The 11994-nt window shown below is 49.6% G+C and overlaps 1 protein-coding gene and 1 long non-coding RNA gene across 2 annotated transcripts; one reads left to right on the forward strand and one right to left on the reverse strand.

Annotated features, from left to right (window-relative positions):
- Nucleotides 1-1450: 1450 nt before the first annotated feature.
- LOC110337039 lies at nucleotides 1451-8315 on the reverse strand. Its single transcript, XR_002381237.1, has 5 exons — nucleotides 8281-8315; nucleotides 7548-7653; nucleotides 6875-7151; nucleotides 4424-4478; nucleotides 1451-2164 (listed from the first exon to the last, which is right to left on the reverse strand). It is a non-coding gene; the product is annotated as an uncharacterized LOC110337039 (long non-coding RNA).
- Lypd3 (LY6/PLAUR domain containing 3) lies at nucleotides 6981-11497 on the forward strand. Its single transcript, XM_021219781.1, has 5 exons — nucleotides 6981-7116; nucleotides 7554-7685; nucleotides 8829-8999; nucleotides 9308-9469; nucleotides 10452-11497. The coding sequence occupies exons 1-5, from the start codon at nucleotides 7032-7034 to the stop codon at nucleotides 10973-10975; spliced, it is 1074 nt and encodes a 357-aa protein (XP_021075440.1). The 5' UTR covers nucleotides 6981-7031; the 3' UTR covers nucleotides 10976-11497.
- Nucleotides 11498-11994: the final 497 nt, after the last annotated feature.

An 11994-nucleotide genomic window follows, 5' to 3' on the forward strand; every position in this document is an offset into this window, starting at 1 on the left:
TGCCCCTCTGGGTCATTACTTATTCCATTCGTTTAGGTTCTTAGCCCATCTCCAGTTCCTAACTTACATGAGGCATGTTCCCTCTTCCAGGAAGCCTTCCCTGATTGTCTTGGTTGAGTCACAAATTCGGTTTGCCCATCCTTATTGCAATCTGACTATTCTATCCTGGCCTTGACTGCCCTGGGTCATTCCTGGCAACACATCTCTTGGCTGTCTCATCATAGTGTGCCCTTGAATACTAGTGTGGTATTGAACTGCGTTTAATGCTCGAATCCGTTTGTGAGAAAGTGATTCTGAGGATGATGGACAGCTGCAAGCAAGGCCATTGGAAAACTCTTGGGCTGTTGTCTCTCTTGTCTTTTAGGTATCATCTGGGGTGTCCCCTCAGAGCGTCCCCAGGCAGAATCAGCCACTGGTGAACGGACAGCTTTAAGAAGTCTTGTGGTCACAGTAGCCCATGGGTCGCCTGCCAACCTTTAGGCTCCGTTCTTAATTTAGATTTGAATTGTGTTTTGTAAGTCAAATGTGGGGAAACAATGGAGTGAGCCTACCTGGTCTCTGAGGACCAGAAACCCATCCCAGACAAGGCCCCAGGCCCCTCAGGCTTGAGTCATGGCTGCCTCTGATGAGGCCTCCAGATCCTAAACAAATGAGGAGAATTCCATAATCCCACAATGAGGAGCTGGGGGGACTTCACCCACCGTGGCAGCCACCAGGCGCTGAGTTCCATTTCCAATACAGCAAAAGTGAAGATTGCCAGAAAACAAACACCTAAATAGCATGCAAATAAACAAATAAATAAATATGTAAATCAACCTAACAGCCTCCAGCTCTCTGGGTCCTGGCTGGGCTCAGGTCAGGAGCCCAAATCCAGGCAGGCCTGAGCAGGAGCCGACTCCCCACCCTGGGTCCCACTCCCGCCCAAGATGCCTGCTCTTCTGGTCTGACCAGTCAGGGTTCCTCCCCTGAAACTCTCCCACGCTCACTGGCTCCTGGGACCTGTGGGGCCTCCTGAGCCTAAAACAGACAGTATCACCGTCTACTACTCTCTAAGACTTCTATCACTCTCACTGTCACTGTCGTCACTCTATCACTCTATCACTTTCCTTCTATCACTCTCAGATAGGTTTGCAGGCCTATTTGACAAAAGGATCCTCCAGAGAGGGAGAGAAAGTTATCCGGAGTCGCACAGTAAGATTAAAATGTCAGCCTTTCCAGTTCCAGACTCCATTCCTTGCTCACTGTACCACCCTTTCCCTTGACAATAAAAAGGACACTTTGAGCCAGGCTTGGTGGTGCACATCTTTAATTCCACCACTCGGGAGGCAGAGCCAGGCAGATCTCTGTGTGTTCAAGGCCAGCTTGGTCTACATAATGAGTTCCAGGGCCAGCAGGGCTGTCTGTATAGTAGGACCCTGTGTAAGGAAAAAAAAAATCCTTTTAAAAGATTCCTTGGAGTCTCAGAGAGGGAAGAACATCTATTGAGGGTCACACAGCAAAGATGTAGGGCTGGGATCCTGAGGTAGAGGCAGGGCAGCTGGAGCCAGTTTTGAATGACATCACAAGAATCACTCACTTTCTCTCTCTGAGTCTTCCCTGGATGACAGGTAACCCCACCTAAGTGACTGGGGTGCTTGTCATTGTTGGGAACAGGGGTGCTGGGCAGGGGCTGGGCAGCAGAGATCTCTCTGAACACAGCTGCTCTTCACTACCATAGTCACCAATCTGGCCAGTTGGGGCTGACCAGGCCCCTCCACTGGCCTGTGGAGAAGAGTGGCTTTCTCTCCGGGACTCAGTTTCCTCCTCTGAGGAGTGGCTACTGTGCACCTGTCTGAAGAGGCTGCTTATAAAAAGACTGGTATATTCTCTCTCTTTTTAAAAAGTGCCCTCTTGTTTATTATTGTGTGCACATCTGGGCACATGTGGACGTCAGAGGACAATGTGTTCTCTCCCATGATGTGGGTCTTGGGGACCAAACTCAGGTTGTCAGCCTTGGTGGTGAGCACTTTTACCCTCTAATCAATCTCGAAGGTCCACCATTGTAGCCCAGACTGGCCTTGAACATATGATTCTCTTACTTCAGCCTTCTGAGTGCTGGGATTATGGGCTTACATCATGCCACAACATCCTGCCTAGGAGGCAGCCAGAGCCAAGGACCTAGGAACTATCAATAATCAATATAAACATTAGCCAATATGATCACAGTCTAAGTTATGAAGCTAAGGCTGAAGCTATGCTAGTTATGAGTTGTGAAAGTTATGCTTGAAGCTTTTCACATCATCTGACACGGGTCCCAGAGCAGCCTGTGAAGTAAGTCTACCATTAAGTTCTCCATTAAACACATGGAGGGCATGGAGGCACAGAGCCAGGTGATTCCCACACACATCTGGGACCTCAGTTTGGAGAGGTAGAAGGAGGAAGATGTTAGGGCTTGCTGGCCACCGTCCTCATTCTAGATTCATCGGGAGACTCTGTCTAATAAGAATAAGGTGGAGAGTGATATGGAACAGGACACTGGACATCCCCTCTGACCTCCACAGTATGAGCGTGGGTGTGTTCACCTGCGGAAAGGTGTGTGCATGTATGCTTCATGTGCATGCACACACATACATACACATACACACATGTAGACACACATACATATGTATACACACATATACACACATATACATACATATATATACATACACACATATACACACATACACATACATATACACATATACATACATATACATACACACATATACACACATACACATACACATACACACATATACAAACATACACATACATTCACACATACATATATACTATATATACACATACATACACGCATATACATACATACACATACATTCACACATATACATACATACACATACATTCACACATACATACACACATATACATACATACACATACATTCACACATACATATATACAATATATATATACACATACATACACACATATGCATACACATACACACATACACAACACAAACATACTTGTATACACAATATACAGACATGCATACACACATACACAAACATACATACATATGTATACATACACATGCACACACACATATACACAAGCAAAGCTATGCTTATATATATACACACACACATACACACACACATACATGCCCATGTACACACACAAACAGGTAAAAAGAAATCTGGTGCTGTACTTCAGGGTAGAGCATTTACCAAGTATGTGGGAGACCTGGGGTTTCATACTCGGTACTGTCAACAAACAAAACAAAACAACCTTTCACCACAAAACAAATGAAAAAATAAAATAAAATAAAACTGAGTAACCAAATAAACAAAACAGCAAAGCCCAGAAGAGACTCTGAGAATGTCATTAAAGGCCTTTGGAAACAGCTGAGCTCACATCCCACTTCTGCTACTCCCAAGCTTCTCCCAGCCTCGATTTCCTCTTCTGTGAAACGGGCTCCATCTTCCCTTTGCAGAACTGTTGTGGCCTAAGAAGTGCTGAGCACAGAGCTTGTCTTTCATGACAACAGGAACATTCCTCACCTTTGGGGAAAGCACCGATGAGAAACACACAGGCTCCTGCTCCAAATAGTTTCTAACACAAAGCAAATGCTCGATTCTTGGGTATCATTACCATTCATGTCATGGTTACCATGGTTATCAGATTGAACCCAGGAATTCATGAATGCTAAGCAAGGGCTCTACCACTTAGCCACGCCCCTAGTCCTTCACTGGGGGATTCTAGGCAGGGGATCTACCACTGAACCACACCCCAGCCCCTCACTGGGGGATTCTAGGCAGGAGCACGCGCCATCACTGAACCATGCCCCCAGCCCCTCACTGGGGGATTCTAGACAGGGGCTCTACCATTGAGCTACACCTCTAGCCCTCACTGGGGGATTCTAGGCAGGGGTTCTACCGCTGAGCCACACCCCAGCCTCTTAATGGATTCTAGGCAGGCTCTGTACTGCTGATCTCCATGAAGCTGGGCCACACCTTTAGGCTTCCCTCCCATTTGATTCATCAGTAATCCCTGCTAGTTCTTCCTCTTAAAAATGTTTTGGAAATCTTTTTTTTTTTTTCTCTCTCTCTCTCTCCAGTGTCTCATGTAGCCCAGGCTGACCTAGAACTTGCTTTATATCTTAAATTTTCCACGTGCTGGGATTCCAGGCTGGATTAGATTCCACTCCTGGCTAGAGAGACACATTTGTAAAGATAAGGACTCCAGTGTGGTGGTTTGGGGGGCAGTTCCAGGAAGTGGGGAGGATTTGCTCTGCACTGGATCCTGTCGCAGAATAAGGACAGAGTTAGAGTCTTCATGAATCTGATTTATGAGGAGGAAGAGCAAAGCTATGCTTAAACAGTAACTAAATAACTTAGTAACATAACTTAGTAACATAATAACCTGAGCGGCTTACCAGAATGTGGGCTTGTGGAGTCACAGCATGATTGGTGTGATGATCTTGTTTGTTCCTGTGTACTGGCAGAGTCATACGGGTGGTCTTGCTTTTGCATAGATCATTCATGGTCACAGGTGACCCTGGCCTCGGTCAGGGTGCTGTGAGATTATTTACGCCCACTACAAACCCCATGGCTCCTACATTAACAAGGACGACCCTGACAGTTACTGGCTGGTTCCCTTCGCCTCCTCTCTGCGTCCCCACACCCCAGACAGGATCTCATAAAGCCCAGGCTAGCCTCAAATTTCCTATGGGACTGAGGAAAAGCTTTACATCCTCCTGCCTCCACTTCCAATGTATTCATTTCCCCCCACATCCCCCAGCAGTTCTGGGGATAGAAGCCGGGCTTCATTCATGCCAGGCAAGCCACCAAACTTTCCTTTCTCATTTGGAAAATGGCTCAGTGGCTCCAGTCTTCCTGTGTCCTTTGTGAAGCCTGGAGAGGAGTGTGAAGTAGGGTCTCACTATGTAGCCCAGGCTGGCTTCAGACTCAATGCCATCAATCCCTACTGTCCGAGCCTGAGTCTGCTATTTTAAGCATGAGCCGTTATACCCAGCTCTCCCTCCCCCACCCCTCCCCCATTCTTGTTCTTACCACTCTTGGTTTTTCTACAGGCTCATTGTGTAGGGTCTGTGATTCTCTCTCGTTGCATGTATTACTCATTATTTAGAGGATATGTTGTGCTGCAGATATGTGGAAGGCAGGAGATACCTTTTGGGAATCAATTTTTGCTTTCCTCTTTCTACGATGTGGGTCCCAGGAATCCAACTCCAGTCCTCAGGTTTGGAGACAAGTGTTTTCATGTGTGGAACGATCTCACTTCAGCCTGTCTCGGCCTGTGTGCTAAGACTGTAGGACTGTGCCACCAGGCCCAGGCTCGGCTTCCACGTGCTTTTCTTGGAGAATAACATGCATCCAGTGGAGTTCCTAAGTACACAGCTCAGCAGTTCTGTATGTCACAGGCACACACAAGGCCACCCTCCCTAGATGGAGATGGAAGAGGAGCCCTCTGGGATAAGACTCTCTCAGAGGGAACCTTTGTTCATTTTCTAAACCAGCCCACTTCAGAACTCCATATGAACAAAGTCACACTATGCGTTGCCTTAGTTCTGGTCTCTTTGAGTCACCATTTTAAAGATCCATCTACGTAGCTGTATATACCACCCACTGAACCTTTCCATTGCTGAGCAATAGTGCATGGGGTGAAGGGACCACTCTTGGTTTTTCCATTTGTATTTATTTATTTATTTATTTATATTGGGGGTGGAACCCAGGGCTTCATTCATGCTAGGTGAGTGCTCTACAACTAATCCTTAAGTACAATCTGATCTCTCACTGGGGGAATTCTTGGGGATCATTACCGTTCATGTCACAGTTACCATGGCTATCAGATTGAATCCCAGAACTCATGAATGCTAAGCAAGAGATCTACCACTGAGCCACACCCCCAGTCCCCTCACTGGGGGATTCTAGGCAGGGGCTCTACCACTGAGCCACACCCCCAGTCCCCTCACTGGGGGATTCTAGGCAGGGGCTCTACCAGCCCCTCACTGGGGGATTCTAGGCAAGGGCTCTACCACTGAGCCACACCCCCAGCCCCTCCCTGGGAGGTTCTAGGCAGGGGCTCCACTGCTGACCCCTAGGGCACTACCTTTGCTCTCCAGTCACTTTTTTTTTTTCTTTTAAACTTAAAGGACTTATTGCAGTGCCCAGCACATAATAGGTGTTCAAGACTTGTTTTCAATTTTTATTCATTCTTTGAGACTTTCAGCCATGTATGCAATGTAGTTTGATTCTATATATCGTTTTCATCACCTCTCCATAGATACCTGGTATTATTTCCCAACTTAACCATATTGAAAAGTCCACTCACTTCTCAGTTCCAACTCTGCTTGTAGCTCTTTATGCATACTCCTCCAGAGCCTTAATCTCTTGCAAGTTATAACTGAGTTGTTTGGCTTTTTGAGATAAGATCTCTTTCTGTAGTTCAGTGAGGCCTTGGAATCACCGTGCCTCAAACTCATGGCGATCCTCCTGCCTCAGCTCCATGAGCGCTGTGATTACAGGCATGAGTCACTATGCCTGACTGGTAAATAACAGTTTTCCCAATTATTTAATTAATATCTGTATCTGCCACCAGTCTGAGAGCTCTGTGAAGACAGGCAGTGGTTCTGCCTCAGGGTCTCCAATCCCCAGGCGAAGGCAGGCAGGCAGGCAGGCGCATCACATAAGCTCAGGACCCTAGCAGACCCTGAATGCCCCTGTCTCTCTTTGAGCCCCGGTACTCCCTCTGCCTCTGAGATCCACACATACTTTTATCCAGGGGACTGGAGGGAACCTCTACTCCCGCCTTTTCCCTCTTTGGCAAGGACACAGGGCAGGGGCCGCTCTCCCTGTGGGTGACGCACCTAGAGGCGGGCCCGCCCCACAGCGGACGCTGAGTTGGCCTGGTTGGGCAAGGCCTGGGTTGCCCCAGGGTAGGTTACTCATCTGAGGCTCAGGTAAGAGGGCCCGGGTTGGAAGGTGGCACACCCAGGGGGAACGCGGAGAGAGCAGGACACAGCTATGGAAGCCGCCAGGAGAGGAGATACACAGCCAGTGATGTGGACCACCGGATGGCTGCTGCTGCTGCCGCTACTTCTGTGTGAAGGTGGGTGTGTTGCCAGGAAGGTAGAGTCGGGGCCCCTAAGGAAGATAATTCCCCATCTCTTCCCAGAAAGTCTTTTAAGAAAAGTTGAACACAGCCAAAGGCAGTTCAGCTGCCCCTGCCCTGGGCAGAGGGGCTGTAAGGAAGTTCTCCCACACTGAGTAGGCAACTGAGAGAGGCACCCCTCTCCCACCCTAAGATAGGGGCCAAGGCAGCCAGGAGAGGGGAAAGCTCCCGATGCAGGCTCAAGGGGTAGAAGGAAAAGTGTCAGTGTGTCCTGCACCCCGAAACTTGTGGGAGGGCTTCTGCTGCTGTTCTGGATGCACAGTAGAATCATCTCACCCCCGAGACAGAGGCCACTGGAAAAGACCTCTTTCCCAGTTGTCTTTGTGGGGAGAAGGTTTTAACAACATTGGGTTCTTCCCGGCCCTCACCCGCAGGAGCGCAAGCCCTTGAGTGCTACAGCTGCGTGCAGAAGGCAGACAATGGATGCTCTCCGCACAGGATGAAGACAGTCAAATGTGGTCCCGGGGTGGACGTCTGTACCGAGGCTGTGGGGGCGGTGGAGACCAGTAAGTGCTACCCACCTGGTGGTCCCTGACTACCCCTTCCCTATTCCTCCAGTGTGACTCCGCCTCCTTAGGGACCTTTCAGATTCTGGCCACGCCTTTCCCTTTCAGCCCTCACTGAGACCCTGCTGCACAGAGTCCTCCTTCTTTCTACGGGCTTAGGCAGACAGAAGGCGGAGAGTAGGGGGCAGTGTGTGTGTGTGTGTGTGGGGGGGATTGGCGTGCTCTGATAGTCGCAACCTGTACAGGACGGACATCTTTACCACTTTCCCTCACTCCCCGCAGGAGTGCTTACCCACCAACACAGATTATTATTTAGTGGAGACGAGTCCTTTGAAAGGGATCACCGAGGTTCCTAGTTAGACTCCACCCTTAGAGCCTGTACGTTTCCAGACCCCTTACTCAGGAATCCCGCCTTCCCCCAAGTCAGATACAGGGCCTCCTCTCTACGCATCTGTGTGAAGTTGTGGTCTGAACTCAGGCCCAGCACACAACATGCCGGATAACACTCCACACCAAGCTGGATCCTCAGCCCCCTTTAAGTTTGTATGTCGAGACAGGGTCTTACTGAATAGCTCAGTTCGGCCCTTGAACTTACTATGAAGTTCAGGCAGGCCTTTTTGGTTGTGAGTCTCCTCCTTCAGCCTCCTGAGTCACCTGGTGGCTTGTACCATCAGGTCCGCCTTTGCTGGAGGCAGGGTCTCCTTATGCAGTACAAGCTAGACTGGAACTCCAGCCCCCACGGCCTCAGCCTCCTCAGTAGCTAGGATTGCAGGCTTGTACCACCAGGTTGGTCTCCTAGCCTTTTCTTTTAAACCTTTTTTCTTCCAGTCTCTTAACTGGATCCTTCCGAAGCTACTTTCTGAGGCTCCTCCCCCTTTTGACGTACTCATTGAGGCTTCAGTTTGAGCTCGGCTCTCCAGGCTGTCGCGTTTGTTCATCAGCCTGTTCTCTTCGGACTGTACTCTTTGAAGCTCTTCTCTTTGACCACACCACCCTCCCTCCACCGGTAGCTCTCTACCCATAGATCTGCCCTCTTTGAAATCCCCACCTGTTGACCCAGGCCAGACCATCCAGGAGTATTGTTCATTCAAAGCTCCGCCCACTGTCCCTGGCTGCTCTGACCCCACCCCTTTTCCTCCGCAGTCCACGGGCAGTTCTCTGTGGCGGTGCGGGGCTGCGGTTCCGGAATCCCGGGCAAGAACGACCGCGGACTGGACCTTCACGGGCTCCTGGCCTTCTTTCAACTACAGCAGTGCTCCGAGGACCGATGCAACGCCAAACTCAACCTCACTTTGCGAGGCCTCAACCCTGCAGGTCGGTCGCGGTCGGAGCCACACTAGGGCTGGGAGCTAAAGTCAGCTAAGTGAGATAAGGGGGTGGCGGGGTTGAAGACTGCAGACATCAATGATATCTGTACCTCAGGTCCATACTGGGGGAGGGACTAGGAGATAAGGGGATGGAGTCACAGGTACAGATGGCCCGTTGAGCAGTGGTTGTCTAGATCTCTTGGCAGGACAGGCTGGCCTTGAACTTGCGATCTTCCTGCCCTCGCTTCCTGAGGAGACTGTTCTCACCTTCTTGACCCTTCCTTTTCTGTTTCTGCTCCCCCACACCCCCTGCAGGCAATGAGAGTGCATATGGGCCTAACGGTGCAGAGTGCTACAGCTGTGTGGGTCTGAGCCGCGAGAAGTGCCAGGGCTCCATGCCACCGGTCGTGAACTGCTACAACGCCAGTGGCCGTGTCTACAAGGGCTGCTTCGATGGTAACGTCACCTTGACGGCAGGTGAGCCAGGCCCCCCCCCCCGAAGGAGCTTGAGGCCTCTAGAAGTTGTGGTAGCTGTCCTAGGGGGAGCGCTTCACCTAAAGGGTCGCCCTTCTGCCCTCCCTCCACCCCAAATACTGGGAACTGCTTTTAACTTACCTTGTCCTACAGCATCATGGGAAATGTATGCTATAGACTATAGTCTACGTATATACTTCCGTGGTGGAGGGAGGGAGGGAGAGGGAGGAAAGGAGAGAGAGAGAGAGAGAGAGAGAGAGAGAGAGAGAGAGAGAGAGAGAGAGAGAGAGAGAGAGAGAGAGAGAACACATCTATAGAAGACTACTGCAGGATACAGAATGGAAGACCATGAACTAAAACTTGGGTTTAAACTTACAAGCTTTTTGCCTGTATGTCTTGGGAAATCCGGTTTGAACCCTGAAAACTTAGGTGTCCCATTTGTTCCACAATATTACAGAATGTAGTTCAGAGCTGGAGACATACGTTCAGTGGTAGAGCCCCTGCCTAGAATCCCCCAGTGAGGGGCTGGGGGTGTGGCTCAGTGGTAGCGCCCCTGCCTAGAATCCCCCAGTGAGAGGTTGGTACCATGGCAAGTGGAGTTTTTCAATTCCTTTTAGCACCAGGTGTTTCTCAGGAACTTTTAAGACTAAACTTAGCAGGGAGCTGAGAGAGGCAAAAGCAACGGATGTTTGGGTTTTGCTCATAGATGCATCTCTGTTAAAGCCTTTGTTCCAAGACAAATCTGGAGTTTGGATTCCACCCTTCTCAAATACAGTCCATCCCTTTACAGAAATACAGTCCATCATGGGCAGATGCTTTGCAGAAAGTGGGACCAGAGTTGAGATGTTCAGACACATGAGTGCACTTCTGTTTCATCTCAGGCTTCACTGCTCCTGTCTTTTTTCCAGAAGTCCCTAAACTTTATTTGGGCTATGCCAACCCCTATCTGTCCAATGATAGACCTTTCTGTGTCTCTCTCTTGCAGCCAATGTGACCGTGTCCTTACCTGTCCGAGGCTGCGTCCAGGACGAGACCTGCACCCGGGATGGGGTGACAGGTCCAGGGTTCACACTCAGCGGCTCCTGCTGTCAAGGCCCCCGCTGTAACTCTGATCTTCGCAACAAGACCTATTTTTCCCCTCGAATCCCACCCCTAGTCCTGCTGCCCCCTCCAACCACCGCAGCCCCATCCAATCGGGCCCAGAACTCCTCCAGCACGACCTCTACAGCAGCCCCAACCACGACCACCTCCACCATCAAGCCTACCACGGCCCAAGCCAGCCACATTTCTCCCCATGAAATGGACCGCGAAGTCATACAGGAAGAAGGGGCGTCGTCGAGTGGAGGTGCTGCGGGCCATGGAGGTGCTGCGGGCCACCAAGACCGCAGCAATAAGGAGACGTATCCGGGAAAAGGTGGGGCCCAAATTCCAGCTAAAGGAGGCTCTGGCACTCTAGGGCCCTGGTTGTCTGCAGCTCTGTTGACTGTGGTTGCTGGCGCGATGCTGTGAACATCTCATCGCGAAACGTCCATCTCACTTTGTTTCCCTGGCCCCGTGGTACCAACTCTTTCCATTTCTCACTTGACTGGACTGGCTCCGCCCCCATCCTTCAGCATCCCCAGTTCCAACTGCACTGGTTTGCAGCTTCAGGAAACAGTCCACTGTTGTAAAGATTCCGCTGGGGTGGCCCTTTTTTTTTTTTTTTTTTGATGCGGCCACAGCATTCCCCCTGATGGTGACCAGGATAGAGGGAAGAGACGTCTACTGGCTGAGAGAGGGGGAGAGTCCACAGCAAGCCTCCTCTTCACGTTTTCCTGACCAGGCTGGAAGATGACCAGGCAGGTAGACAATGGATCCATCCTCCGAGCACGGTGCTTGCGGGGGCATCTGTGCGGGAGTCGGGTCGCTTGTCTTTCTTAGGAGACTGTGAACAACTCCAGGACAGTGTCTCACCTCTGGCCTTTCTATGTGTTCTGTCTGGCACAGGAAGGTGTCAATAAAGATTTAGTTACTTTGTATAGTGAGTTAACTGACTTTCGTCCACCTCTTTCATCTTTCAAGTTTTTTGTTTTGTTTTGTTTGTTTGTTTTTCAAAACGGAGCTAAGGACAACCTATTCTTACACAGCAAGTTCTAGGACAGCCAAGGTTAGAAAGCAAGACCTTGTCTAAAAAAAAAAAAAAAAAAAAAAAAAAAAAAAAAAAAAAAAAAGAAAGAAAGAAAAAAGAAAAAGAAAAAGAAAAGAAAAGAAAAAAAAGCTGTCATGATGGATCATTGGGTAAAAGGTTCTTGATACCCAGCCTGAGAACTTCAGTTCGTCCGTGAAGCCCATATAGTGGGGAAAATAATCGCCTGTCCTCTGACCCCCACTTGTGTGCCTTACAGACAAAATAAGTAAATACACGTTACAAAGAAATTACGAGTGGGCAGGAGGGAAGGTGGGACTGTTGACCACCCGCACTGCCTGTCGGCCAGAGGGTCGTGGTTAAGAGTGTAGATCTGAGCTGCACGTGGTCTACCAGTCTGTGA

This window comes from Mus pahari, chromosome 19 (genome assembly GCF_900095145.1).
Source record: "Mus pahari chromosome 19, PAHARI_EIJ_v1.1, whole genome shotgun sequence".
NCBI lineage: Eukaryota > Metazoa > Chordata > Mammalia > Rodentia > Muridae > Mus > Mus pahari.

What these genes read in the sequence shown, in the direction of transcription:
- Lypd3 (XM_021219781.1), top strand. Translation starts at nt 7,032, where the DNA reads ATGGAAGCCGCCAGGAGAGGAGATACACAGCCAGTGATGTGGACCACC. An exon ending in GCCGCTACTTCTGTGTGAAG is followed by an intron (nt 7,117 to 7,553) that starts GTGGGTGTGTTG and finishes CCTCACCCGCAG; the next exon opens with GAGCGCAAGCCCTTGAGTGC. An exon ending in GCGAGGCCTCAACCCTGCAG is followed by an intron (nt 9,000 to 9,307) that starts GTCGGTCGCGGT and finishes CACCCCCTGCAG; the next exon opens with GCAATGAGAGTGCATATGGG.